The sequence below is a fragment of the Cetorhinus maximus genome, chromosome 24 (assembly GCF_964194155.1).
Source record: "Cetorhinus maximus chromosome 24, sCetMax3.hap1.1, whole genome shotgun sequence".
Classification (NCBI taxonomy): Eukaryota; Metazoa; Chordata; class Chondrichthyes; order Lamniformes; family Cetorhinidae; genus Cetorhinus; species Cetorhinus maximus.
The window spans coordinates 50,398,507-50,426,165 of NC_135902.1; the positions used below are offsets into that span (position 1 = coordinate 50,398,507).

The 27,659-nt window shown below is 44.7% G+C and overlaps 1 protein-coding gene across 1 annotated transcript; it reads right to left on the reverse strand.

Moving 5' to 3' along the window:
- Positions 1-807: 807 nt before the first annotated feature.
- Positions 808-21,542, reverse strand: LOC144699581 (voltage-dependent calcium channel gamma-1 subunit-like). Its single transcript, XM_078570620.1, has 4 exons — positions 21,267-21,542; positions 5,244-5,318; positions 2,923-3,060; positions 808-1,368 (listed from the first exon to the last, which is right to left on the reverse strand). Exons 1-4 carry the CDS (start codon positions 21,505-21,507, stop codon positions 1,139-1,141), a joined length of 684 nt encoding a protein of 227 aa, XP_078426746.1. The 5' UTR covers positions 21,508-21,542; the 3' UTR covers positions 808-1,138.
- Between the last annotated feature and the right edge of the window lie 6,117 nt (positions 21,543-27,659).

The window sequence follows — 27,659 nt, forward strand, 5'->3', positions numbered from 1 at the left end:
GGATTAAACCATGTTTTGCATCTGGAATATATTTTGACTTTTTACACGTTCCACAGTAAAAACTGTTATAAACACATTGATATTTGTCCTACATTCAAAAAGACTTGCAACAAACCGTTCAAGAATCAGATTTCTCGGGAAGCTGCAGAGATAAGTGACTTCTCGACTAAATGCCAGGTGAGATGTTGTGCGGATCTGAATTTCTTAACCTTTAAAGACAGTCCGGGCTGGCTGTTTTAAGGCTTTGATGTTGCGACTGCCGTGAGGATACAGCACACTCGCAATCATCTACAACAATGAGATCTGCTATTGTGGCCCCTTTTTTTTTCCACTGTTGTGAATCAAACAATTAATATTCAAAGAGAGAGCCTCATAGCAGTGAGTGCTGAAAACAATGTCGGTGATACAGCCACCAGGCCGACTGAGAGACAGCAAAGCTATAATCAGTACAGTTAGAGTCATAACCCCAGCGGTGACTCACTATTAACTGTGAGTGTATTTATTCACGCTCTGCTGCTGAAGAACTAATAAATAAAATAGAAAATGCACAGCAGGCAACTGAAAAGAGAATGAAAGGTTAATGGTCAGGGCAGCTTGTTAACCTCTCTCTCCCCCTCCAATCAAAATCCTGAATGTTCTAAAAACAAAAATATTGCTGGAAATCTGTAAGGAAAACAGAAAGTGCTGGAAACACTCAGCCGGTCTGGCAGCCTCGGTGGAGAGAGAGAAACAGAGTTAACGTTTCGAGTCTATGATGACTCTTCTGTCGGTTCTGAAGTCATCATAGACTCGAAACGTTAACTGTTTTTCTCCCTCCACAGATGCGGCCAGATTTGCTGGGTATTTCCAGCGCTTTTTTTTTAATTTCAGCATTTTTAAACTTTTATTTCCGATTTCCAGTTGTCTGTTATCTTTTAACGTACTGAGAACAGATAGTTAAAAAGGGTTTTTTTTTTAAATGGTAAAGGATGTTAATCAAACTTCTTTGTAATTTAAGGTATGATTCTCTGATGAGCCTCTCTTTGAGCACCATCACAATGTTTTCCAAAATTCACCACCCATAATATCCCTGTCCGTAAAATCGTTGTTACAAACTGAATGCCTTGCTGTGATAAAATTTGTTCCTCTCATCCTCCCCTCACTGTTGCTCTGGCGGTGCATCCATACAGGTCTCCCATGGGTTTTGGGGCATGCGTGGCAGGGAGATCAAAAGCAGAGCGATGCCCCCGATGAAGAGGATGACAAAGGCGGAGCTGGCGCACGCGAAGGACCAGGAGTAGTGGTGTTGTTTCCAAATGGTCTCCTCGCTGTCAACCATCCGTTTCACTGATTGTCGCATGACCTCCACTGAAATAATGATGCAGAGCCCTGTAACAAAGTCAGGCGCAATGAGTCAGGAGCTGTCAGCACTAACTGCGGGCGTAATGCAAAACGTTTTCACATTCGGAAACACACATTTCATGCTTCGTTCAACATTTATCCAGGTTAGCTCCTCGGGCACGGAGTGGGTGGATTGTGCTGTCTGATGGACCTTGCAGGCAGAAATCTGACAGCAATTTCTCCTGCGGTGTAGTTCCAATCGTTTCATAGCCGCAAGTTGTGATTTCAAGACCTTAAATAATATACGGAGTGTTTTACCTTAACCTCCCAATAAGCCCACAAAAATCCCAGGGGCTGATCACACAACTTGACCAAGTGGATGATTTATGTTGTATACAGCAATGCAGCCACAGGCACGGAGAGGTTTGTTTTACCCTTCCATCCAGTGCTTGGCTGGTGCCTCAGTGACAAAGGGTTTCCCACTTCCCAGACCCATTCCACTTATGTTAAGGGAGCCAGAACTTTTTATCCAGCCTGAGGTCCGAATTGGTGCTGCCTTACCCCAAGGAAGTCAGTTTATTAAACTGATTATACCTTCCACAAATAATCGTGGACAGTGAAGTCTTAGGACTGAGTTATATCTAGGCATCAGCTGTGGGATACACTGATCACATGGCTCCTTATCTTGTGTTCAATTTATAACCAGCACCAGGTAAGTAGTTAAAACGGTTTAAGTGAACTTGCTGAATGGCTCAGAGATTAGGTGTAATAACAAGTGAGCCATGCAGATCATGAAATATTGCCACTGGTGACTGATGAACAGCATCCCACTGAGCCAACACGTGCAGGCGAGGAGGGAATTAAAAGTATTGGCCCAGATTGTGCTAGACCAGGTCATCTTGTGGTACACCCTATTAGATTTGTTCATGCACATTTAGATTTGAAAATAAATTACCACAAAGTTGCTAGAAGTGCGAGCTGCAACGTGATGAGGACATCAGGGCAATGAGATTAAAGGATTGAGAAATAAACTAAGTATTGATTGAGGAGGAGAGTAAAGTATCAAAACAGAAAAATAAAGGGAACGAAAGATTGAATTAAGGGACATAAAAAGATAAAGGTAAGGAAAAAGTAATTTGACAGCCTTAAAATCTCCAACAACTATTCTCTATCTGAAGAAATGAGACTTTGCTTTTAATTGTTCACTTTCTGGGCAAGAGAGGTTGATTGGCAATCATTAAGAATTATCCTGTCATTAAAAGAGTGCTTGCACTGCCAATCACTACACGTAACTATCTCAGGCGAGTTTAATGGTCAATTAATGTGCAAATGCAGCAACGGTCCTTTTTTTCCTCCCGAAAAATTTGGGCCATTAGTGAAGATATTCTGAGTGGTTCCTGTGGATTTTTTTCACCCCATCTATCTCAATTCAGCACACCCATGAAACATGATGAATATTTTGTTGAGGTATTCTCACCAATTTGCCCAAATATTATCTCAATGAAAAGCGGGCTTTAATTAAAATAAATGTAAGAAGGTCCTATACTCTGGTCTGAAGGTAGTACAGCTGTTAAGTCTCCGGCCACAGTTCAATCGACCTACCCGAGAAGATGAAGAACATGCCAGCCGGTTTCAGGAAATAATCCAGTCTCTTATTGAAGGAAAGCAGTACACAGATTGTACCAAGCACCATGAACCCTATGCTGATAATGGCGATGGCTGCTGCTGATATACTGTATTCTGGTGAAAGAGTAACAGGTATAGGAAAAACATTATTTGAGCAGTAATGTGGTTACTGATTCACTCGCTGCTAACCCGCTGTTTTATACTCTCCGAGGAATACTGGGATATCAGTTAATACATAAAAGGGCAGCATGTAGCAACAGTTTGCAAAATCGGAAGTTTGCAGATTGCCAGCAGTGTTCAGGGCAGCCCATATTTGCAAAGGGAGCCTCAACCAAGCACTTGACCTTCTATTTGAATAAGAAAATGATTTGCCAACTGTTTCAGGCGATCCCTCTGGATGCCTCATGTTGCAGGAGCACACACAAGCCCGCCCACCCAGATTGACTCCTTGGGTGCCCGTTTTTTGGCCTGAGAAACAGATGTGGTACCATTCAGTTTTCAACGGAGTAAGTAGTGCCTCCTCCGTAGGTGAGTCAACATAAAACTAATCTTGGTGACTTAGTGTTCAAAAGCCCTGCCCAGTATGGCGCTGAGCCATGGGGACCGGAAAGGGCCTGAGTTTAAATCCGATTGCTTGTTGAGTAAGTCGGTTTCAGTTGATGCCCAGGGCCCTGCAATGGGGGGGAAAAAAATCTGTCAAGGTTTGTGTTCCTGAATCGCTTCATATGTGAATGTCAGGTCAACTCCCTCCCACTCTCATGGATTAATCATAGCATATTCAAAAGTTTAAGCTTTGGGATTTCCCTTGCAAATACAAAGTGGGTTTTTTTTTAAAATTACAATTTATAACACTAATTGTTTGATACTCTTCAAAGATGCATTCCGGCAGAAGGATGATATTTTTTGTCAAGTTCTGCTTTAATGAAATATTTTTAAAAGGGGCGGGTTACCAGTTTGGTCAGCATAGTCATGATGGGCCAAATGGCCTCCTGTGCTGTTATCATTATTTGATTCTATGACCACAAGTATTTTGATGCTTGCCCATAGTTTTCAGTATTAGGATTGGTTTTTATTTTCAACGATTTTATGAAATCATCATTCTAATGAAAATCTACCATACATGAAATACTCAATCTGATACTTAGTAAAGACCAGAACAGCCTGAGGTTTGATCCTTAGTCTGTACTGGGCTACCTGATCTCAGCCAGACTGTGGCATTCTGTGCTGGAAAAGTCCTGACTGTTCTGGGCTAATGCAGAGTAAAAGGTTAGGGTTCCCAACTGTGATTAGATGTATTCCTGGAGGTTTCATCACATGACTTGCCCCCATGCTCCAGCCATTAGTCGGCCTTGTGACACGCTGCCTTCCTACACCAATTGGAAGCAAAAAGACTCATTACCCAATTGGATGATGCTTGATGTCAGCCAACAGCATTTTTTCCCCATTTTCAATACTTTTATCTCTAGTAAGAGAAATATTCAAAGAAATTATTTTAAAAAGCCTATCTTTTTCAACGTCCTGATGATCTTTCTCCAGGGTTGCACACAGCAGGGTCCTGGAGATTGATCTTCAATTCCTGGGGACTCCAGGCCAATCCTGGAGGGTTGGCAACTCTAGTAAAGGCTCCTGCTGTCCAGAGACTTCTGCTCGGAAAGTGCACCTGGATGTGAAGTGAGCTGAGGATCTTGTTTAACTGTAATGCTCCTCACGATGGCACAGTCCTTTAGGCTCACACATGAAGATTGGTGACTTCAGTAATGTTTCTACAGTGCCTGTGGAGTCATACCCTGAAAAGAGTCACTACCTTGAGGGTAAGAAGGGGAATAAATAGGGGAAGTAGGTTACAGAACATTGGATGGCCTTTCCATCTAACAGCTTTAATTTCCATCACCCCTTCATTGGTTATATAGTTGCATTTAAAAATTATACATTATGCTCATTACGCTTTTATTATAGCATTGGGTAATCTTCAGAATAAAGGTACATGATGGATAGATAATTGGTCGATAAAAACAAAAAACTACTGCGGATGCTGGAAATCCAAAACAAAAACAGAATTACCTGGAAAAACTCAGCAGGTCTGGCAGCATTGGCGGAGAAGAAAAGAGTTGATGTTTCGAGTCCTCATGACCCTTCAGCAGAACTGAGTGAAGTTAGTTCTGCTGAAGGGTCATGAGGACTCGAAACGTCAACTCTTTACTTCTCCGCCGATGCTGCCAGACCTGCTGAGTTTTTCCAGATAATTGGTCGAGTTTATCCCACATCTGACAATGATCCAATAGCTCTCAGTCACTTACCCTTCTGAGTGGTAATTTGGAAAATTTCTGCATTCTCTCCTGATGTGAAGTGCTTGAAATACGTGCAGTTATATTCTGAACAAAAGTGAAATAACAGAAATGAGCAAAGTGAAGTAGGAGCTGGCATATCCTTATGGGCCAGTTTGTTTGGAACAAGCATAGTCTGACCTTTCAAGTTCACTTCCCTAAAAGTAATGTACAGTTTCCCTCTGCCAGGGAATCTACCCAAACATCTGAGGCAGTTCCCAAATACTAGTTAAACCTTCAAGGCAAAAGTTCTACATTAAGTGTTGCCCTGATTCTTGCAAATATTCAAATTAAACTCTAGGATATTAATTCAATCTCACAAATCATGTCTTCGACTCTATACAATTACTTTCCAAATGGATGATTCATGCATATCCCACTGAGGATTCATAATCTTCCAAGGCATTTAATTATCCATGTCTATCCTTAACCTGCAATCCCACTTCTTAATTAGATATTTATTTAACTCTTTTTTGAAGAGGTTAGATGCTCTAAAAAATATTATTGGCAGAGTTCATTCGAAGACAAAAGTGATCTGTCAGTGTAGCCCTCGCTTCTGAATCACAAGGTTGAGAGTCAGATCCTGGTGCCAGGAGTTTTAACTCATAATCTAGTTGTACTCCAGTGAGGCACTGAGAGAAGGCTACAGTGTTACAAGTGCTGTTCTTCTGATGTCTGCTCGGGTAGATGTTTTAGATTCAAGGGCACTAGTAGAAGAGCAGAGTTCTGTCCTGGAACCCTGGCCAACATTCTTGCCTCAGACACCATAACCAAAATCAGATTAACTAGTCACTCAACTCATTTGTATGGCTGGTCCAGTTCAGTTTCTGGTCAATGGTAACCCACAGGATGTTGATGGTGAGGTAGTCAGCGATGGTAATGCAATTGAATGTCAAGGGTAGTGGTTGGATTCCTTTTTGAGAGAATGGTGTGGTGTAGTATAGTGGTATGCTGCAGTGTGGTGTATTATAGTATGATGTGTTGTGGTACAGTATGGTGCAGCTTGTTGTGGTGTGGTGTAACATGGCATGACATGCACTGGGCATCCTATTACCTTCAATCATTTATGCTCCCCCAACCTCTTCTTTTCTATCATATCTCCTACCTGTTCAACTTCCCATTATCTTCTCCTTCTCACCATCCAAATTTTATACTATCCCTTTTTTCTTGTTCTATCCATCCAACAGCTATAATCTTCCCCCACTTCTTGATTTGCTGTGAATCACCTCAGCATTCACCCTCCATCATCTCAATCCCCAATCTTACTTTTAAAATCTGAATGTCAAGATTTTAAAATAAACTGAATTAGAATGATGAAAGGCACAGCATTTCTCTCCATTCATCACCGCTCCTCTCTTTTAGAGGTATTAGCAATTAGGATCTGACTTATTGGTCTAGGCAATTGTCATTGACCTTTTCTGTCTGTTCTGAAGAACGTCATTGACTTGAACTATTACTCTGCCTGGCCTGTTGATTATTTCAGCATTTTTTGTTTTTATTTCAGATTTCCACGCAGTAAGCAGACTGCACATATTTATATAAAATCAAAATACTGCGGATGCTGGAAATCTGAAACAAAAACAGAAAATGCTGGAAAAACTCAACAAGTCTAACAGCATCTGTGGAGAGAAAGACAGAGTTAACATTTCAAGTCCGTATTTCTCTTCTTCAGAGCTAAAGAGAAGTAAAAATGTGATGAAATTTGGTGAATTTGGACAGAAGACCAATGATAGGTGGAGGCAAAGGAGAGATTCATAAGCTAAATACAGCACTCAGAGTCACAGCTTGAGGCAAAATTACCATGCCAGACATTTGGAAAAGGTTGAAATCTTCAAGTGAAAACCTTAAGCAAGTCATTAAAAACACAAGAGACAACAGTGACTGAATACAATCAAGTTATTGTAAAATACTTAACGTTTTGGAGCACCCACAACATTTTGATTCTGTTCAAGTAGCCATTCATTACCTGCAAAATTTGACCAGTTTGTTGAAAATTTGACCATTTCTTGAAACAATAGCATGAAATCTCTCTCTATATGAAAAAGACTCCTCTCACTTCGTCATTTGCTCCCCATCTCTCTGCCTTTAGTATTTCTGTGTCTCTCTCTCTTTTTCAGCTTAATGCACTTTATGGAACACTAAGCATGTAATCAGAACTTAACTCATTAAAACATATAAAATTCTTAGGGAGCTTTACAGGATAGGTGCAAATATGGTTGGAAAGTCTAGGATAGGGGGTCATTGTCTCAGTATAATGGATCAGCTTTATAGGACTGAGATGAGGATGAATTTCTTCATTGACGGTTGTGAATCTTTATAATTCTCTACTCCAGAGGGCTCTGAATTCTCAGTTGTTGAGTATATTGAAGACTGAGGTCAATAGATTTTTGGATACAATGGGAATCATGGGACATGGGGACAGGGCAGGAAAGTGGAGTTGATGTAGAGGATCAGCCATGATCTTATTGAATGGCAGAACAGGGTCAAGGGGCTGTTTGGCCTAATTCTGCTCCTATTTCTCTTTTTCTTTTACACACATATAACCTCTTTTTAAAAAAAAACACTTGAGTCAAGTTTTACCTTAATCATGTTTCTGAAATTTGACCTCTTTCTTCTCTAAATTATTTAATAAATGCCACTGATTGGAAAGGCATGGAAACTGAAGAAAAAGACCTCATCAGTAGAGGAGACTCTATATTACTGATGCATCCTCACACTGTAAGCACACTGCACATATTTAGACTGCACAATCTAAATACAGCTCACAGAGTCACAGCTCGAGGCAATACTACCAAGCCCAAACATTTGGAAAAGGTTGAAACCTTCAGGAAAAAACCTTAAGGAAGCCATTAAAAACATTCAAGACAACTGAGTGAATGAATATAATCAAGTTATTGCAAAATACTTTAAGTTTTGGATTTTTATTTGGTTTTAATAATTATTTTGAGCACCAGAGAAAAGCAGAGGGAGAAAAACAGGGAATTATTTTCAATGAGTTGTGGGAACCTATTTATCTGCTTGCACAGTCACAGGGTGATCTCCTCTCGTTAGAAAATAGCAGCGACTATATATCCCACGACATCTTCGACACTGAGTACCTGTCAAAGCAGCAGTTACAGTAAAGACAGCTACTGTACTTATCAATTAAACTCTACACACATGTACCAGATTAATATATAATAGATTAACATGACAGTAAGATTTATGTGTTAGTACCAGATTAAATATATAATAGATTAACATGACAGTAAGATTTATGTGTTAGTCTGGATTTAAAGGATAAAAGTGCCTTTTGCATGTTAAATCCAATGTGAAATGAATTTGGGGAATCTCCATCCAGCTCCTAATACACACAGACCTATAGGATAGAACTTGTCCCTTGGCGTTGACAGATTTCTCAGATACCCGGCTGATGTGAGATCATGGGGAGAATGCTATATTAGTTCAGTAGGAGTTGCTCTTTTCAGACTGGGGCTGATGCACGTTGCTCTGGCAGTGTAGACAGAGCTTCACTCCACTCTTGACTGTGCTTCACCAAACCTCTGAGTACTGAAAGCTGAGCCTGAGAACGTGAATGGGGAAGGGTTTCATTCCCTGGGTTTAATCTCTCACCCCAGCAGGCACACAAACAATAGGAACTGAGTTAGCAAATAACAAAACAATGATGAAAGAACTTGCATTTATATAATGTTTTTAATGACCTCAGGGTGGCCCAAAGTACTTTGCAGCCAGTTAAGTACTTTTGAAGTGTAGTCACTGTTAGAACGCGAGAAATGCGGCAGCCAAGTTGCGCACGGCAAGCTCCCACAAACAGCCATGAGATAATTACCAGATGATCTGTTTTAGTGATGTTTGTTGAGGGACTAAGGATTCTGGGGACAACTCCTCTGCTGTTCTTCCAAATAATGCCATGGGATTATTTAGTTAGGTCATAGGTTTTCTTCTTGGAGATTCCTGTGCTTTAAAGGGTCTGTGAGTTATCCTAATCCTGTTTGACTGGAGTTGGGCATACTATGTGATGTTATTAGGCTATCTTGAGAAGGCAGATGGGGTCTTGCTTTCACATCTCATCCTCAGGACGACATCTCCAACAGTGCAGGGCCCCCTCAATACTGCACTGGAAAGTAAACCGAGATTATTGCTGAGAAAAGAGACATGCTGTAAAAAAATTTTCATTTTGCACTCATTGGACAGATGCAAGAATGCCAAATTTCAAAGGGAACAACAATTTATACTGCATGAGATTGGTTGGCAAGTCGACTCTGGTCACGACATTGCCATGATGAATGCACTAGGGAGCTCTTGTCCCCCATGCTCATCCCCCTTTTCTCAAGCAGTATAAATTGTTGTTCCCTTTGAAATTTTGTATTCTTGTGTCTGTCCTGATGAGTGCCAGAACAAAAAGCATCAACAGCATATCATTTTTTTCTGCAATACTCAAGTCTGTACTACCAAGTGACTATTTGTCAAGCTAGATTCATGTGCTAATGTTTCTGGAGTGAGACTCAAACTCACATCTTTCTTACTCAGAGGTGAGAGTGCTACCAGCTGAGCCATGGTTAACACTTATGGAGTGATGGAATTCTCGAGATAGTCTAATAACATCACATGGTGTGCCCAACTCCAATCAGACCGGATCAGGATGACTCACAGACCCTCTCAGGCACTGGAATCTCCAAGATGAAAACCTATGACCAACTTAAAAGATTTTGCAAAAGCCTGCAGTGTACATTTCTTTTGCACATCTCAATGACCTGGCTTCTTGTCTGTCCTGTAGAAGGGGAATTATAAAATAATTGGTAAGATTCAGATTACTTGATCACCAGTTATCAGGTTGACCGAATGTCAGTCTCCCATGGAGTAGAACCAGAAGTGCAACATTCAAATTGAAAATCAGATCAAACTTCTGAAGAATTATACTGCTCTCCGGAATTTGTCAGTGTAGGTTATTGTTTGTAACGTAACACGATGTGTATTTATAGCGAGGAAGGCATTTAAAATTTCCAGTTGTAAATAACTGCTGCGCGTTCTTGGATGAGTCATTTCAATGACATTTGGCCTGCTTAGGGGTCCATCAGTTATGATGCTTTGCTATAAACTCAAAGTTAAATGTGCACATTGAAAGTGGGAGATCTCATCCCTCTTCCAAATACATGACCAGCAAGCGCACACCCTCTAAGGTGTATTGACACTCAGCGTAAAACCCTGCAACCTAAGTACACAAACTCAAAGGCATTTTGCAAAAGGCTTCAGGGTCCTGTAAAGCACTTTACAGCCAATGATGTATTTTTAAAGCGTTATGTAGGAAATGTGGCAGTCACAACAGTGATGTCCAGCAACATTCCCTCTGAATTTTCTTTGACGCACAAGGTCTGTTTATTTCAATGTGTGTTTATTTTTAATCATTCATGGGGTGTGGGCATCGCTGGCTGGGCCAGCATTTATTGCCCATCCCTAATTGCCCTTGAGAAGGTGGTGGTGGGCTGCCTTCTTGAGCTGCTGCAGTCCATATGGTGTAGGTACACCCACCGTGCTGTTAGAGAGGGAGTTCCAGGATTTTCACCCAGTGACACTGAAGGAATGGCGATATAGTTCCAAGTAAGGATGGTGAGTGACTTGGAGGAGAACTTCCAGGTGGTGGTGCTCACATGTATCTGCCCTTTGTCCTTCTAGATGATAGTGGTCATGGGTTTAGAAGGTGCTGTCGAAGAAGCCTTAGTGAATTACAGCAGTGTATCTTGTAGATGGTACACACTGCTGCTACTGTGCATTGGTGGTGGAGGGAGTGAATGTTTGTGAATGTGGTGCCAATCAAGCGGGCTGCTTTGTCCTGGATGGTGTCAAGCTTCTTGAGTGTTGTGGGAGCTGCACTCATCCAGGCAAGTGGGAAGTATTCCATCACACTCCTGACTTGTGCCTTGTAGATGGTGGACAGGCTTTGGGGAGTCAGGAGGTGGGTTAATCGTCGCACGATTCCTAGCCTCTGACCTGCTCTTGTAGCCACAGTATTTATATAGCTAATCCAGTTCAGTTTCTGGTCAATGGTAAACCCCAGGATGTTGACAGTGAGGGATTCCATGATGGTAATGCCATTGAATGTCAAGGGACGATGGTTAGATTCTCCCTTGTTGGAGATGGTCATTGCCTGGCACTTGTGTGGCGCGCATGTTACTTGCCACTTGTCAGTCCAAGCCTGGATATTGTCCAGGTCTTGCTGCATTTGGATATGGACTGCTTCAGTATCTGAGGAGTCACGAATGGTGCTGAATATCGTGCAATCATCAGTGAACATCCCCACTTCTGACCTTATGATGGAAGGAAGGTCATTGATGAAGCAGCTGAAGATAGTTGGGCCTAGGACACTACCCTGAGGAACTCCTGCAGTGATGCCCTGGAGCTGAAATGACTGACCTCCAACAACCACAACCATCTTCCTTTGTACTAGGTATGACTCCAACCGGCAGAGAGTTTTCCCCCTGATTCCCATTGACTCCAGTTTTGCTAGGGCTCCTTTAATGCCACATTCGGTCAAATGCAGCCTTGATGTCAAGAGCAATCACTCTCGCCTCACCTCTGGAGTTCAGCTCTTTTGTCCATGTTTGAACCAAGACTGTAATGAGGTCAGGAGCTGAATGGCCCTGGTGGAACCCAAACTGGGCATCAGCGAGCAGGTTATTTCTAAGCAAGTGCCATTTGATTGCATTGTTGATGGCCCCTTTCATTACTTTACTGATGATGGAGAGTAGACTGATGTGGTGGTAATTGGCCAGGTTGGATTTGTCCTGCTTTTTATGTACAGGACATACATGGGCAATTTTCCACATAGCTGGGTAGATGCCAGTGGTAGCTGTACTGGAACAGCTTGGCTAGGGGCGCGGCAAGTTCTGGGGCACAAGTCTTCAGTACTATTGCTGGAATATTGTCAGGGCCCATAGCCTTTGCAGTGTCCAGTGCATTCAGCCATTTCTTGTTTTCATGTGGAGTGAATTATAATTGGCTAAAAACTGGCATCTGTGATGCTGGGGACCTCCGGAGGAGGCCGAGATGGATCATCCACTCGGCACTTCTGGTTGAAGATTGTTGTGAATGCTTTGGCCCTGATGTGCTGGGCTCCCCCACCATTGAGGATGGGGATATTTGTGGAGCCGCCTCCAGTGAGTTGTTTAATTGTCCACCACCATTCACGACTGGATGTGGCAGGACTGCAGAGCTTAGATCTGATCCGTTGGTTGTGGGATCGCTTAGCTCTGTCTGTCTCTTGTTGCTTATGCTGTTTGGCACGCCAGTAGTCCTGTGTTATAGCTTCACCAGGTTGACGCCTCATTTTTAGGTATGTCTGGTGTACTTTTACATTTTTATGTAGCCATGAAGATGTGGCATCTTCAAGGGAACAACTTGTAAACAGGCTGCAGACGTCTTCCAGATTGTTGTGTGCTCATGCACACATACAGCTTTTAAAGTTTATTCTTTCACTGGATGTGGGCGTTGCTGTCCATCCCTAATTGCCCTCAAGAAGATGGTGGTGAGCTGCCTTCTTGAACCACTGCAGCCTCTGGTGTAGGTACACCTACAGTGCTGTTTGGAAAGGAGTTCCACACTGTCAAACGCTGTGATGGGAGATGGGATCCACCTGAGGCAGCCTCGGTTTAACATTTCATCTGAAAGACAGCACCTCAGACAGTGCAGCACTCCGTCAGTACTGAGCTGGAGTACTAAAATTGAATTCTGTGCTGGAGGTAGTGTGTGAATGTGGGTGTTAGTGATGTTCATTCACCCTTTGTGCTTTGGTCTGTCTTTAAACACAGAAGTTCAGACTGCATTCAGGTTGCTCAGCTATTTTAAAGTATATTTTTAATAGAACTAAATAAAACTGAAACAAAATGGAGGAAAGAATGTGGTTGTGTACTGAGTGAGGATTTATTTTTATTCTTTCATGGGATATGAGTGTCGCTGGTAAGGAGAGCATTTGTTGAACTTCTGCAAACTGCGATGATATTCCTGGAACTCGCTGCCTACAAGGCTGGTAGAAGTGATGATGATGAATGACTTCAAAAGGAAATTGCACGGGCTTTTGAGGGAAATAAACCTGCAGGGATACCAGGTTAGAGCGTGGTTGGGGAATGGGATTGACTGGATTGCCCTACAGAGAGCCAGTGTATATTCGATGGGCTGAATGGCCTCCTTCTGTGAAGTAATGATTTATGGGCCAGAACTTCCGAGGGGTGGCCATCACCGTTAGATTGCCACTCTGCTCCTTGCTTAGCCTTAGTCTCGAGCTGCACATTTCTCACCTGACTTTCCAACTCAGGCTGGGTGGGAAATGTGCAGTGCAGCAGGTTCCCGAGGCCTTCAGTCTAGGGCAGCAGGGTCAGGGAAGTGAAGCCGTGCCCCCTTTTTATGGTGCTAGCCGCCGTGAAGCAGGTAAGTATTTTTTAAAATTCCCATCCGTTTTGAGAAGTCGGGGAGAAGGCAAGTGGGCAGGATGAGAGGAGGGGGCAGGATGGAGGTTAGAATGGATTGCGAGGGAATAGGATGGGTTGGGGATACAGTTGATCAGTCGGAGGTGTAAGGAGAAGGTTGGGAGGGTAGTTGGGGACTTGGGAGGGTAGTCGGGGAGCTAGTCAGGGTGTGGAGGGGTAGTTGAGGGCTGGGGGAATAGTGGGGTGGTTGGGAGGGTAGTTGGGGGGGGGGGGGGTCCAGTGGGGGATTTTGGCAGGGGGGATGGGCGTGGTTGGTCACTAGTGTAGTTACCCAGGAGTTAGAAGTGTTTTTAATCCTTCTAACTTTTCCAGGAAAGTGCTTCTGCTAAGATGCAAATGAAATGGGACATCGCGTGGATAATTCCACAGCACTGAAATAACAAACAACCAGGCTAAAACATCCCACAAACACCTCGTGGACTCCATTTTTACAAATCCATGTGACAGGCTTGTCAAAAGGTTGATACTGTGTGCAGCTGGTGGATGATGTGTGGGGAGAGCAGAGCTTTGGGACTGAACCATACTGAGCAATTCCACTGGTGACCATGAACTCTGGCCAGTTCATGAGGGAGAAGATCATGGAGCTTTGCAAATTATTCATTGTGTAAACACTCGGGGAAACTGGGATATAATTCCGATGGTAATTGGGGATGATTATGAAATGAAAGGTTTCAATGATTACTTGTCAGACAAGCAGATTCTAGCAGACGCAACTGCTATAGGTAGATGGAGGAAAAAAAAGCTTTCAGAAATAACCCGATTCTGGAGTGAGTCTTGCTATTGGTGTAGCTTTTCCCATGTATCCCCAGGATGTATACTTATTCAGTCTAATAAACTACCCAGGTTAATCTAAAAGGCCAGTCTAAAATCCAATTAAACTGTTGGATCCATTATCTGTTCCATTTTAGCCCTTTGGTGGTGTTATAAAGCAATTAATGGATACTGGAGTGTTACTAATAGACAAGAAACAACAAAACTTGCATTTTTATATCAACTTTAACATAATAAAAGGTCCCCGATGTTTTGCCAGAATGTTATAACACAACCACAGGAGGAGATATTAGGTCAGAAGATCAAAAGCTTGATCAAAGACCTAAGAAAACAGGAGTGTCTTAAAAGAGGAAAGAGAGTTAGAGAAGTGGCAGGTTTTAGGGAGGGAATTCCAGAGCTCAGGATCCAGGGGATCCATTGCCAATGGTGCAGTTATTAAAATCAGGGGTGCTCAAGAGGTGGGGCAGGTGGTTGTGTGGCTGCAGGAGGTTACAGAGATAGGGAGGGGTGAGGCCATGGAGGGATTTGAAAACAAAGAAAAAAAAATTATTATTGACTTGGACTTGGGTGTACAGTGCACAATTTTAAAGCTTGCAGATGACACAAAATTTGGAATTATTGTGAACTGAGGAGGAGGATAGTGATGGACTTCAAGAGGACATAGACAGGCTAGTAGAATGGGTGGACACGTGACAGATGAAATTTAATGTAGAGAAGTGTGAAGTGATACATTGAGGTGGAAGAACGAGATGTCAATATAAAGGATACAATTCTAAAGGGAGTGGAGGAATAGAGAGACCTGGGGATATATGTGAAATAATTATTGAAGGCAATTTGAGAAAGTGGTTAAAAAGGCATACGTGATCCTGGGCTTTATAAATAGAGATACAGTTTACAAAAACAAGGAAATTATGATGAAACTTCATAAAACACTGGTTCAGCCTCAACTGGAATATTGTGTCCAATTCTGGACACCACACTTTAGGAAGATTTTGTTTTATTATTCATTTACAGGATGTGGGTGTCACTGGCTAGGCCAGCATTTATTGCCCCTGCCTAATTGCCCTTGACAAGGTGGTGGTGTGCTGTCTCCTTGAACCACTTCAGTCCATGGTGTAGGTACACCCACACTGCTGTTAGGGAGGGAGTTCCAGGATTTTGACCCAGCAACAGTGAAGGAACTTATATTTGATATATTTCCAAGTCAGGATGGTGAGTGGCTTGGAGGGGAACTTCAAGCTGATGGTGTTCCCATGCATCTGCTGCCCTTTGTCCTTCTAGATGGTAGTGGCTGTGGGTTTGGAAGGTGCTGTCTAAGGAGCCTTGGTGAGTTCCTGCAGTGCATCTTGTAGATGGTACACACTGCTGCTACTGTGCGTTGGTGATGGAGGGACTGAATGTTTAAGGTGGTGGATCAGGTGCCGATCAAGCAGGTTGCTTTATCCTGGATGGTGTTGAGCCTCTTGAGTGTTGTGGGAGCTACACTCATCCAGGCAAGTGGAGAGTATTCCATCACACTCCTGACTTGTGCCTTTTAAATGGTGGACAGCCTGTGGGGAGTCAGGAGGTGAGTTACTCGCCGCAGGATTCCTAGCCTCTGACCTGCTCTTGTCGCCACAGTATTTATATGGCTAGTCCAGTTCAGTTTCTCGTCAATGGTAACCTCTAGGATGTTGGTAGTGGGGGATTCAGCAATGGTAATGCCATCGAACATCAAGGGGCGATGGTTGGATTCTCTCTTGTTGAAGATGGCCATTGCCTGGCACTTGTGTGGCGCAAATGTTACTTGGCATCAACAGTGCAGGAGTGAGAAGACAAGTCATTGCAGGTTATTTTCTGTCTATGACAGGATATATAAGAATGGACCAGGCTAGTGCAGTTCCACCCAGCCAGATAATGTTGGAGCTAAATTTCGGGATGAGTCAATGTCAAAGGATGCGAATGGGTTGAGGAGAACAAGGAAGGATAGTTAATTTTTATCACTGTCAACTAGAATATTGAAGTGAAGAAAGACTTGCATTTGAGATTTCAGAATACTTGGAAGTGCATGGTGCAAAGTCAGCATGGTTTCATCAAGAGGAGGTCATGCCTGACAAATCTGTTAGAATTCTTTGAGGAGGTAATGAGTAGGTTAGACAAAGGAGAGCCAATGGATGTTATCTACTTGGACTTCCAGAAGGCCTTTGACAAGGTGCCGCACAGGAGGCTGCTCAGTAAGATAAGAGCCCATAGTGTCAGAGGCAAGGTACTAGCATGGATAGAAGATTGGCTGTCTGGCAGGAGGCAGAGAGTGGGGATAAGGGGATCCTTTTCAGGATGGTGGCCGGTGACTAGTGGAGTTCCGCAGGGGTCAGTGTTGGGACCACAACTTTTCACTTTATACATTAATGATCTAGATGAAGGAACTGAGGGCATCCTGGCTAAGTTTGCAGATGATACAAAGATAGGTGGAGGGACAGGTAGTATTGAGGAGGCGGGGAGGCTGCAGAAGGATTTGGACAGGTTAGTAGAATGGGAAAAGAAGTGGCAGATGGAATACAACGTGGGGAAGTGTGAGGTCATGCACTTTGGTAGGAAGAATAGAGGCATAGACTGTTTTCTAAATGGGAAGAGAATTCAGAAATCTGGAGTGCAAAGGGACTTGGGAGTCCTAGTCCAGGATTCTCTTAAGATTAACTTGCAGGTTGAGTCAGTAGTTAGGAAGGCAAATGCAATGTTGGCATTTATTTTGAGAGGACTAGAATATAAAAGCAGGGATGTGCTGCAGAGGCTTTATAAGGCTCTGGTCAGACCACATTTAGAATATTGTGAGCAATTTTGGGCCCCGTATCTCAGGAAGGATGTTCTGGCCCTGGAGAGGGTCTAGAGGAGGTTCATGAGAACGATTCCAGGAATGAAAGGCTTAACATATGAGCAACATTTGAGGACTTTGGGTCTATACTCGATGGAGTTTAGAAGGATGAGGGGGGATCTGATTGAAACTTACAGAATACTGAAAGGCCTGGATAGAGTGGACGTGGGGAAGATGTTTCCATTAGTAGGAGAGACTAGGACCCGAGGGCACAGCCTCAGAGTAAAGGGAAGACCTTTTAGAACAGAGATGAGGAGAAACTTCTTTAGCCAGAGAGTGGTGAATGTATGGAATTCATTGCCACAGAAGGCTGTGGAGGCCAGGTCATTGAGTGTATTTAAGACCGAGATAGATAGGTTCTTGATTGGTAAGGGGATCAAAGGTTATGGGGAGAAGGCGGGAGAATGGGGTTGAGAAACTTATCAGCCATGATTGAATGGCGGAGCAGACTCGATGGGCCGAATGGCCTAATTTCTGCTCCTATGTCTTATGGTCTTATATGAAGGGACTGACTGTATTGTAGCCAAATTTATCGATAATACAAAGATAAATAAGAAAGCAAGTTGTAAGGAGGATACAAAGATTCCACAGAGTGATATAGACAGAATAGGCAAAAATTTGACGGATGGAGTATAATGTGGGAAAATGAGTTTTCCATTTCGGCAGGAAGAATAGAAAATCAGAATATTATTTAAATGGAGAGAGACTGCAGAAAGTGGCACAGAGGGATCTGGGTGTCCTTGTATATATTTCAATAGAAAATGTGTATGTTGGTACAGCAAGTAATTCAGCATGTTGGCCTTTATTGCTAAGGGGATGGAATATAAAAATAGAGAAATCTTGCTACAGCTGAACAGGGCATTGGTACGACTGCACCTAGAATACCGGGTACAATTTTGGTCTCCTTACTTAAGGAAGGATATACTTGCATTTGAAGCGGTTCAGAGAAGACTCAGTGGGCTGATTCCTGGGATGAAGGAGTTTGTCTTATGAGGAAAGGTTGAGCTGGTTGGGCCTGTACCCATTGGAGTTTAGAATAATGAGAGGTGATGTTATTGAAACATAAATTTCTGAGGGGGCTTGACAGGGTAGATGTGAGCCATTGTTTCTCCTCAAGGGGAAAATCTAGAACTGGGAGGCACAGTTTTAAAAATAAGGAATCTCCCATTTAAGATGGAGAGGAGGAGGAATTTCTTCTCTTGAGGGTCGTTAGTCTTTTGAATTCCCTTCCATGGAGAGCAGTGCAGGCTGGGTCATTGTAAATATTCAAGGCTGAGTTAGACAGATTTTTGATGTACAAGGGAGTTGATGGTTATGGTGGGGTAGGCAGGAAAGTGGAGTTAAGGCCACAGTCTGATCAGCCATGATCTTATTGAATGATGGAGCAGGCTTCATGGGCCAAATAGCCTACTCCTACTTCTATTTCCAATGACCTTATGATTATATACGGTGTTGTTCCCAACCTCAGGATGTTAAAAGAGCTTCACAGCCAATAAAGTACTTCTGAAGTGTAGTCGCTATTGTATTGTAGGAGCAGAATTAGAAAGAGGTGAAAATGTGAATTCAAAAATGATGACAAAACCGACACTGATAACTACAGATGGAGTAGTCTTAATTCAACTGCATGTAAATTGATGGGATCAATTGTTAGGAGCAAACCTGATGATTATATTTACTACCTAATGAATAAGAGTCAACATGATTCTGAGAGTACAGATTCTACCTGACAAACATCTTTGAGGAAATGATAACCAAAGTAGACTATGGTGAGATGTTGTATAGTTTGATTTCCAAAGGTTATTAGAAGGTGACCAGTTAAGCCCAAAGTTTCCAGGCAAATTTTGGGAATCGTTTAGAAATTGGCTAGAAGGTAGAACCCAACAAGTGCCAGTGAGAAGAAAGGATGGGTTTTTTCTCATAGCGCCTCTCATGGTCTGAGAACATCCAAAAACACTTTCCAGTCAATGAAATACCTTTTGAAGTGCAGTCACTTGCAATGTAAGAAGCCTGACAGCCAATCTGTGCAGACCGATCTCCCAGAAACCGTAGAAAGAGCAGATGACCCATTTCAGTTATTTTGGATGAAAGGTGAATTCTGGCCAGGACACCGGTGGGGGTGGGGGGAAGCCCTATCCTCTTTGCAAAACTGCCTTGATGTCCGTCCACCTCAGAGGGCAGTATTTCAGTTCAACAAGCCTGTGGTTTTTAAATGTTTTACGGAAAAGGTGGCGCCTCTGATAGTGCAGCACTCCCTCAGTGCCACGTATGCTCTAATCTCTGCAGTAGGATTTGAACACAAGACCTTCAGATTCGGAGTCGAATGTACTTACCTCTGAACCTCAGCTGACACATGAGACATGTTCTCGTGAAGTGGGGAAGTTCTTACCTTCAGAAGCTCAATATAAATTAGTCAAAGTTGCAGCTGATAAACTAGAAGGTCCAATGCAATCAAAGGAGGAATGGCCCGGGATAACAGAATGAATTAATTGCTGTAGCGGATAAAAATATTATAGTAAGCACCCTTACTCTAAAGGATAGTGTTGTGGGTCTGAGACTCGGGGGCTCAACATGTCAAATCGGCGAAGAGCCGAAATCATCAAAGTCACTGGTCACACGGACTCGAACCATTAACTTTGTTTCTCTCTCCACAGATGCTGCCAGACCTGCTGAGTTTTTTTTTTCAGTATTCTCTGTTTTTTGTTAAAGTCAATGGTCTGTTGAGTTAGTGCAAGGTGACTCGATTCAGGAAGTTCTTAATCAGAGGGTGGTCAACATTTGGACTAGATTTTCAGATAAAGTTGCGGGAGACCAAACCCTTGAAATCACTTAAACATTTGGTCGCTGGAGGGAATGTTAAACCTTTCTTGATGGGTCGAAGGGCCGTAAGTACCTGGGGGTTGCAAATTTCCTCGTGTTCACCGGCCCAGGCTCTGGGGGTGAAACAAGGGGGATAGTGCGGGCTGAAATCATAGACAACATGTAGTAATAAAGTGAAGAGAGAGACTGGCCTTTAGCTGGTATATTTAACTCTGGTAAAACTCCGTAATCTAACACCAACACCTGTTCGCCAGCCCGCAAGGCTAAATAGTTTCTTCCATCCCATATATATATCTTTTAATTAGTCATTACAGCAGAAGTGACTGCTTGCTGACGTTAAATATAATCCGGTTAATTAACAGGGTCTGAAAATTATCACAAATATTCATATTTAAGATTTTCCTTTGGAAGCGCGGGGAATATTGTCAGGAAAGATTGAGAGCGGTTTTCTAGTAGCAACTTGCGCACTTTCGCCGACACACAACCCTCGCCCAAGTCCCGGGCTTTTCAATTAACCAACAACTTTCTGAAGGGAGAAGAGGGGGTTTTGAGCAGCTTCTGAGGCTGTCACTTGGGGGGTCGGATGTGTTTGTAGGTTCTGAAAGGTCCCTCATTGATTGTAACAGAGAATAAGTTACAGTTGAAGTGGCCGAGGGTGGGTGGGCTGGACGGGAGGTTGGTTCCTGACGCCCACCTCTCTCTCCCAGCCCCTCTCCTGGTGCGTTTCAGATGTGTGAAGATGAAGGGTTTGTTGCTAATTGCAATCTCAAGGTGTATGTGGTGGAGATTCTTAGCCAAGTGATCTGATACATTGAGAAGGTGTGAAACACACTCGCTCCTGTCACTAGGGAAATGAGCAGTTTATGTAGCTGTGAAACTCCCTTATTCAGTGAGATTTCTGGTCAAGTCATTTGGCAAAATGAAGCTCATAACCTCCGCTATTTGGAGTAAAATTCTGATTTTTTTTTTTCCTTTTTAGCCAGCGATGCAAAATTGGACAAACTGAAGTCCGCCTGTCCAATCCCCTTCGCTTCTCTTTAGCTCAGTTATAGAAGGTACCGTTCACCCGCCTCTTACCTCCAAGGAAATCCGTGGACCCACAGCCCTTCCCGTCCGGACCCACCGTGAGGACGAAGCTCCTTTTGGTGCAGAGTTTCCAAAGGCCAAAATGCGCCTCCTCACAGCTGGTGTTGCTCTTCTCCAGCCGGGGACTGAGCACTGCCCAGTGATCGGTGCTGACCGCCACAACCATCAGGATAATACCAACCGCCACCATGCAGAAGGTGAACTTAATCTTCCCCGCTTTACCCTCGTCCATTGCGCTGCTCAGACCCCTGAACACTTTGCCCCCGGTACGTCTCTCTCCCCACCCTCCCCCTCACCCCCCACAACCTCTGGTCCTTCTCCCAGTTGGAAATGCCCCACCCCCGGGTCAGTGAGCTGGGCAGGGCTCCTGTTCGCTGGGCGAGGGACCTACACGTGTCACGTCCCCCTGAATTTAATCCTCTTGGACCATCGCGCTCGCCGCCAGAGCTGTTCAGGTTGTGACATTCGGGGAGAGTCCAGACTGAAGTCGCAGTTTGACTTGTGCATATTCTCCACTCTCCTCGTGTTACAAGTCGAGGCTGCCGTGACCGCCGACCGAATTCCTTTCCATTCAGAGCAGACCCTCTGTTGGGAGCCAACCATTTGTTTATATAGACACTCCACAAATAATTTACATTTAAAACAAAAAAAACCCCCTGAAGGTAGCCAGTTACTGTGGGTCAGGTAGTTATCGAAAGGATACAAAAAAAACACATTTCATCTGCATTTGGGGGGTAGAGTGTCTCCCCCGCGGGAGATTTCAGGATGTGTCCCACCCTGTCTGATATATTTAGAACTTGCTCTTTGGTGCGAGAGTGAACCTGGAACCTGTTCTCTCCACATCGTCTACCCTAATGCCCAGGGCATGGGGGAGGGGGGATTTGGGGTGGGGTGGTGGGGGGGGGGGGGGGTGGGGGGGGTGGGTGGGATGGGGGTCTTTGGGGGGTGGGTGGGATGGGGGGGGTCTTTGAGGGGGGTGGATTTGGGGTGGGGGGGTGGGATGGGGATGGGGGGGTGGGATGGGGGGGTCTTTGGGGGGGGTGGGATGGAGGGGTTGGGGGTCTTTGGGGGGGATGGGGGGGTTGGGGGTCTTTGGGGGGGTGGGATGGGGGGTTGGGGGTCTTTGGGGGGTTGGGGGTCTTTGGGGGGTGGAATGGGGGGGTTGGGGGTCTTGGGGGGGGGTGGTGGGATGGGGGAGGGGGGTGAGATTGTGAAACGAGACAGTAAATGATGCGAAGTGTGGGGGTCTGGAAGGAGACAAACCAGGGCCAGAGTTCATTCCTGCCCCTTGTATCAAAGGCACATGTTTCTGGCCACTTTGCAGCCGAGGCCCCCGAAATTGGACTTAAATGTCCTGGAAACGACCGCAGCCTCTGTGCTGGAAGGAGTTTGACCTTAAAATCCCTGACAGGAAATGATCCACTTCGATCAATCCCAGTGACTCCCCTCCTCCAGTGACCACCACCCCCCCCACCCCAGCCACCAGTCCAGTGTCGCTTCGGCCTGTGTGGCCACACACGAGTCCTCAATGAAATGGGGCAGCGGCTGAATTACATTGAAAGTCAAATATTTCATCTTTGTGCCTACAAACCAGTACTGAACCCATTTTTAACAAACACCCATAATTGAGAGTAATTCCGAATGCTGGTGCTAACTTTGATTGTGGTTTGTTATTGGACAACATTCAAACCCTATTCGGGGAAACGCTATTGTGACATAATTTGCTCAGCGGGATGTAGTGAAGACTTAGAACATTATTAAGCCCCCTCACAGGAGCTTGGCTGCAATTGTCAGCTTGGCTTGTTTATCATTGTCCACGTTCAGAGGCTTCCTACCTTGTAGCTTACAGTTCACAGTGGAGTAATCATTTCACATCAGACTGAAGTTAAAGCTGGAAACAGTTTCAAAAATTCTTAATCAGGACACATCATTCCTACCCAGCTCAATGATGCGCGGATGCCCACACTTGGCCAGAGGCAGTTATTGTCAATCAGTATCTCATCTGGGGTAAGGATAGAGCAGATTTCTTCTTCACCTCTGCCCAACATGACTGCCTGGGGTTCCAGCTTGACTTATATTTGGATCAGTGCCTCCTACCCTGCACTGCATCAATTAGAGAAGTAAAAAATGTAGTTTGCATCATGTAAATGTCGGGAAAGATGTCAACTGTGATATACGCAGAGCCCAAAACCTTACAAATATAGAATACGGCACCTCAGCTCTGTGCTCCTTGGAAACTGGATTCTGAGGATCTTTATCTTATTTTTTCATTCATTCATGGGATGTGGGCTTCGCTGGCTGGGCCAGCATTTATTGCCCATCCCTAATTGCCCTTGAGAAGGTGGCGGTGAGCTGCCTTCTTGAACCGCTGCAGTCCATGTGGTCTAGGTGCTGTTAGGAAGGGAGTTCCAGGATTTTGACCCAGCGACAGTGAAGGAACAGTGATATATTTCCAAGTCAGGATGGTGAGTGACTCGGAGGGGAACTTTCCAGGTGGTGATGTTCCCATGTATCTGCTGCCCTTGTCATTCTAGATCGTGGTGGTCATGGGTTTGGAAGGTGCTGTCTAAGGAGCCTTGGTGAATTCCTGCAGTGCATCTTGTTGATGGTACACACTGCTGCTACTGTGCGTCGGTGGTGGAGGGAATGAATGAATGTGGATGCAGTGTCATTCAAGCAGGCTGCTTTATTCTGGATGGTGTCAAGGTTCTTGAGTGTTGTGGGAGCTGCATTCATCCAGGCAAGTGGGGAGCATTCCATCACACTGACCTGACTTGTGCCTTGTAGATTGTGGACAGGCTTTGGGGACTCATGAGATGAGTTACTCATCGCATGATTCCTCACCACATGACTTGCTCTTGTAGCCACAGTATTTATATGGCTAGTCCAGTTCAGTTTCTGGTCAATGGTAACCCCCAAGATGTTGACCATGGGGGATTCAGTGATGGTAATGCCATTAAATGTCAAGGAGCGATGGTTAGATTCTCTCTTGTTGGAGATGGTCATTGTCTGGCATTTGTGTGGTGCATATGTTACTTGCCACTTGTCAGCCCAAGCATGGATATTGTCCAGGTCTTGCTGCATTTGGACATGGACTGCTTCAATATCTGAGGAGTCATGAATGGTGCTGAACATTGTGCAATCATCAGCGAACATCCCCACTTCTGATCTTATGATGGAAGGAATGTCATTGATGAAGCAGTAGAAGATGGTTGGGCCCAGGACACTACCCTGAGGAATTCCTGCATGTGATGTCCTGGAACTGAGATGACTGACCTCCAACAACCACAGCCATCTTCCTTTGTACTAGGTATGACTCCAACCAGTGGAGAGTTTTCTCCTGATTCCCATTGACTCCAGTTTTGCTAGGGATCCTTGATGCCACACTCAGTCAAATGCTGCCTTGCAGTCAAGGATAGTCACTCTCACTTCACCTCGGGAGTTCAGTTCTTTTGTCCATGTTTGAGCCAAGGCTGTAATGAGGTCAGGAGCTGAGTGGCCCTGGCGGAACCCAAACTGGGCATCAGTGAGCAGGTTATTGCTAAGCAAGTGCCACTTGAAAGCACTGTTGATGACCCCTTCCATTACTTTACTGATGATCGAGAGTAGACTGATGGGGCGGTAATTGGTCGGGTTGGATTTGTCCTGCTTTTTGTGTACAGGACAGACCTGGGCAATTTCCCACATAGCTGGGTAGATGCCAGTGTTGTAGCTGTACTGGAACAGCTTGGCTAGGGGCGCAGCAAATTCTGGAACACAATTCTTCAGTACTTTGCTGGAATATTGTCAGGGCCCATAGCCTTTGCGGTATCTGGTGCCTTTAGCCATTTCTTGATATCACGTGGAGTGAATTGAATTGGCTGAAGACTGGCATCTGTGATGCTGGGGACCTCCGGAGGCCAAGTCACCAATCTGAGCTCATTGTCTGGTTAACTTCAGTTTGCCAGGAGGTTGGTGTTGCACCAGTTGCTAATCTAGACCATTGGATAAGGGGTGGGATGAGCCAAGCAGGTGATGATGTAGGGAATCAAGTTGGCCAGTTGGAGTAATTTAGATCTTCCTGCAACCATTGGTTAGAGATGCAAGTCTAGCGGAGTTAACCAAGGATCTGTTCCTCCCATTGTGGAGATTAATAAAGGAGTAAAAATAGAAAGGTCATCTTTAGGATATCATCCCTTTATTCTTTAAATTTAAAGTTTCAAAGTGTGCTGTGATTCCTGGAATTTAGTGGCAGGGAGTAATTTGTTGGTGTTGTTTGGTTCTGTATCATGATCTTTCTCACACATCTCTTTAATGTATTTTAATTGTGATTTTTTTTTTATATATAGTTCGTAACTCCCAAAAAGATTTCCACTCTAATGCTGGGCACATGACACTGAGAACTATTGTCTATTCTGAGGGAGTCCATAGGGGCAACAAAGAACAATCCTGCCTCATCAAACCGGCTGCATCTGCAACCCAGTTCTCTCCACACAACTCAGAGCCCTGATTTTAATCAGCACTTAATCCCTTCCCATGCATTTTCGGAAATGAAAATGCTGCTTACTGTTGAATTTCTCCATTACCTTTTATCCCATTTAAGATTTATGGTTTAAATTTCTATTTATTTCTATTTGCTGTATTTTACAGTGAATTCACTTTGGAGGGACTGGGAGGAGAGTGAAGTAGGTCAGCATCTCCGTGAAGGGACTGGGAGGAGAGTGAAGCAGGTCAGCATCACCATGAAGGGACTGGGAGGAGAGTGAAGCAGGTCAGCATCACCGTGAAGGGACCGGGCGGAGAGTGAAGCAGGTCAGCATCACCGTGAAGGGACTGGGAGGAGAGTGAAGCAGGTCAGCATCACCGTGAAGGGACTGGGAGGAGAGTGAAGCAGGTCAGCATCACCGTGAAGGGACTGGGAGGAGAGTGAAGCAGGTCAGCATCACCGTGAAGGGACTGGGAGGAGAGTGAAGCAGGTCAGCATCACCGTGAAGGGACTGGGAGGAGAGTGAAGCAGGTCAGCATCACCGTGAAGGGACTGGGAGGAGAGTGAAGTAGGTCAGCATCACCGTGAAGGGACTGGGAGGAGAGTGAAGCAGGTCAGCATCACTGTGAAGGGACCGGGAGGAGAGTGAAGTAGGTCAGCATCACCGTGAAGGGACCGGGCGGAGAGTGAAGCAGGTCAGCATCACCGTGAAGGGACTGGGAGGAGAGTGAAGTAGGTCAGCATCACCGTGAAGGGACCGGGCGGAGAGTGAAGTAGGTCAGCATCACCGTGAAGGGACCGGGCGGAGAGTGAAGCAGGTCAGCATTACCGTGAAGGGACCGGGCGGAGAGTGAAGCAGGTCAGCATCACCGTGAAGGGACTGGGAGGAGAGTGAAGCAGGTCAGCATCACCGTGAAGGGACTGGGAGGAGAGTGAAGCAGGTCAGCATCACCGTGAAGGGACCGGGAAGAGGGTGAAGCAGGTCAGCATCACCGTGAAGGGACTGGGCGGAGAGTGAAGCAGGTCAGCATCACCGTGAAGGGACTGGGAGGAGAGTGAAGCAGGTCAGCATCACCGTGAAGGGACCGGGCGGAGAGTGAAGCAGGTCAGCATCACCGTGAAGGGACCGGGAAGAGGGTGAAGCACGTCAGCATCACCGTGAAGGGACTGGGAAGAGGGTGAAGCAGGTCAGCATCACCGTGAAGGGACCGGGCGGAGAGTGAAGCAGGTCAGCATCACCGTGAAGGGACTGGGAGGAGAGTGAAGCAGGTCAGCATCACCGTGAAGGGACTGGGCGGAGAGTGAAGCAGGTCAGCATCACCGTGAAGGGACCGGGCGGAGAGTGAAGCAGGTCAGCATCACCGTGAAGGGACTGGGAGGAGAGTGAAGCAGGTCAGCATCACCGTGAAGGGACTGGGAGGAGAGTGAAGCAGGTCAGCATCACTGAAGTGTGAGGGAAAAAAAAAAAATCAATTTGTGACATCACTGGAAACCCGTAAGTTGATTGGTCGGTGGGTATTGCTGCTGCTTCTCCTTTCTCCAAAGGTAGACTGAGTGACTGGCGGGGAACAGCGAGAGCAGAGTGGGTTATCTACTGCCATCAGGAGCCAGTCTGTGTGTTCAGAACCCACGTTCGGAAAGAAAAATCAAGGTGTGACATCATCGGGAAGTTGCTAGGTGATAGACTGGTGAGTATTTTCAATTTATCTTATCTAAACAAGGGTATAAACTGGTGTCTTATTTTTCTTTAAAGTAAGGCTCACAACTTCTAGTAAGGTGTATTATGTATTATTAGGGTTTATTAGTATTTGTAAGGTGTATTAATAGTAGTGACGTTTATAAGCAATAGCAAGGCTATTAACTAACAGAGGAATGACAGGGCTGTGGCAACCTGGAGTGAAAATCCTGTGCCATGTGAG

Coding starts and splice junctions, on each gene's coding strand:
- LOC144699581 (XM_078570620.1), bottom strand. CDS start 21,507: ATGGACGAGGGTAAAGCGGGGAAGATTAAGTTCACCTTCTGCATGGTG. Junction 5,319..21,266: donor GTCCACGGATTTCCTTGGAG/GTAAGAGGCGGG, acceptor ACTTTTGTTCAG/AATATAACTGCACGTATTTC. Junction 1,369..2,922: donor CATGTTCTTCATCTTCTCGG/GTAGGTCGATTG, acceptor ACTTTGTTACAG/GGCTCTGCATCATTATTTCA.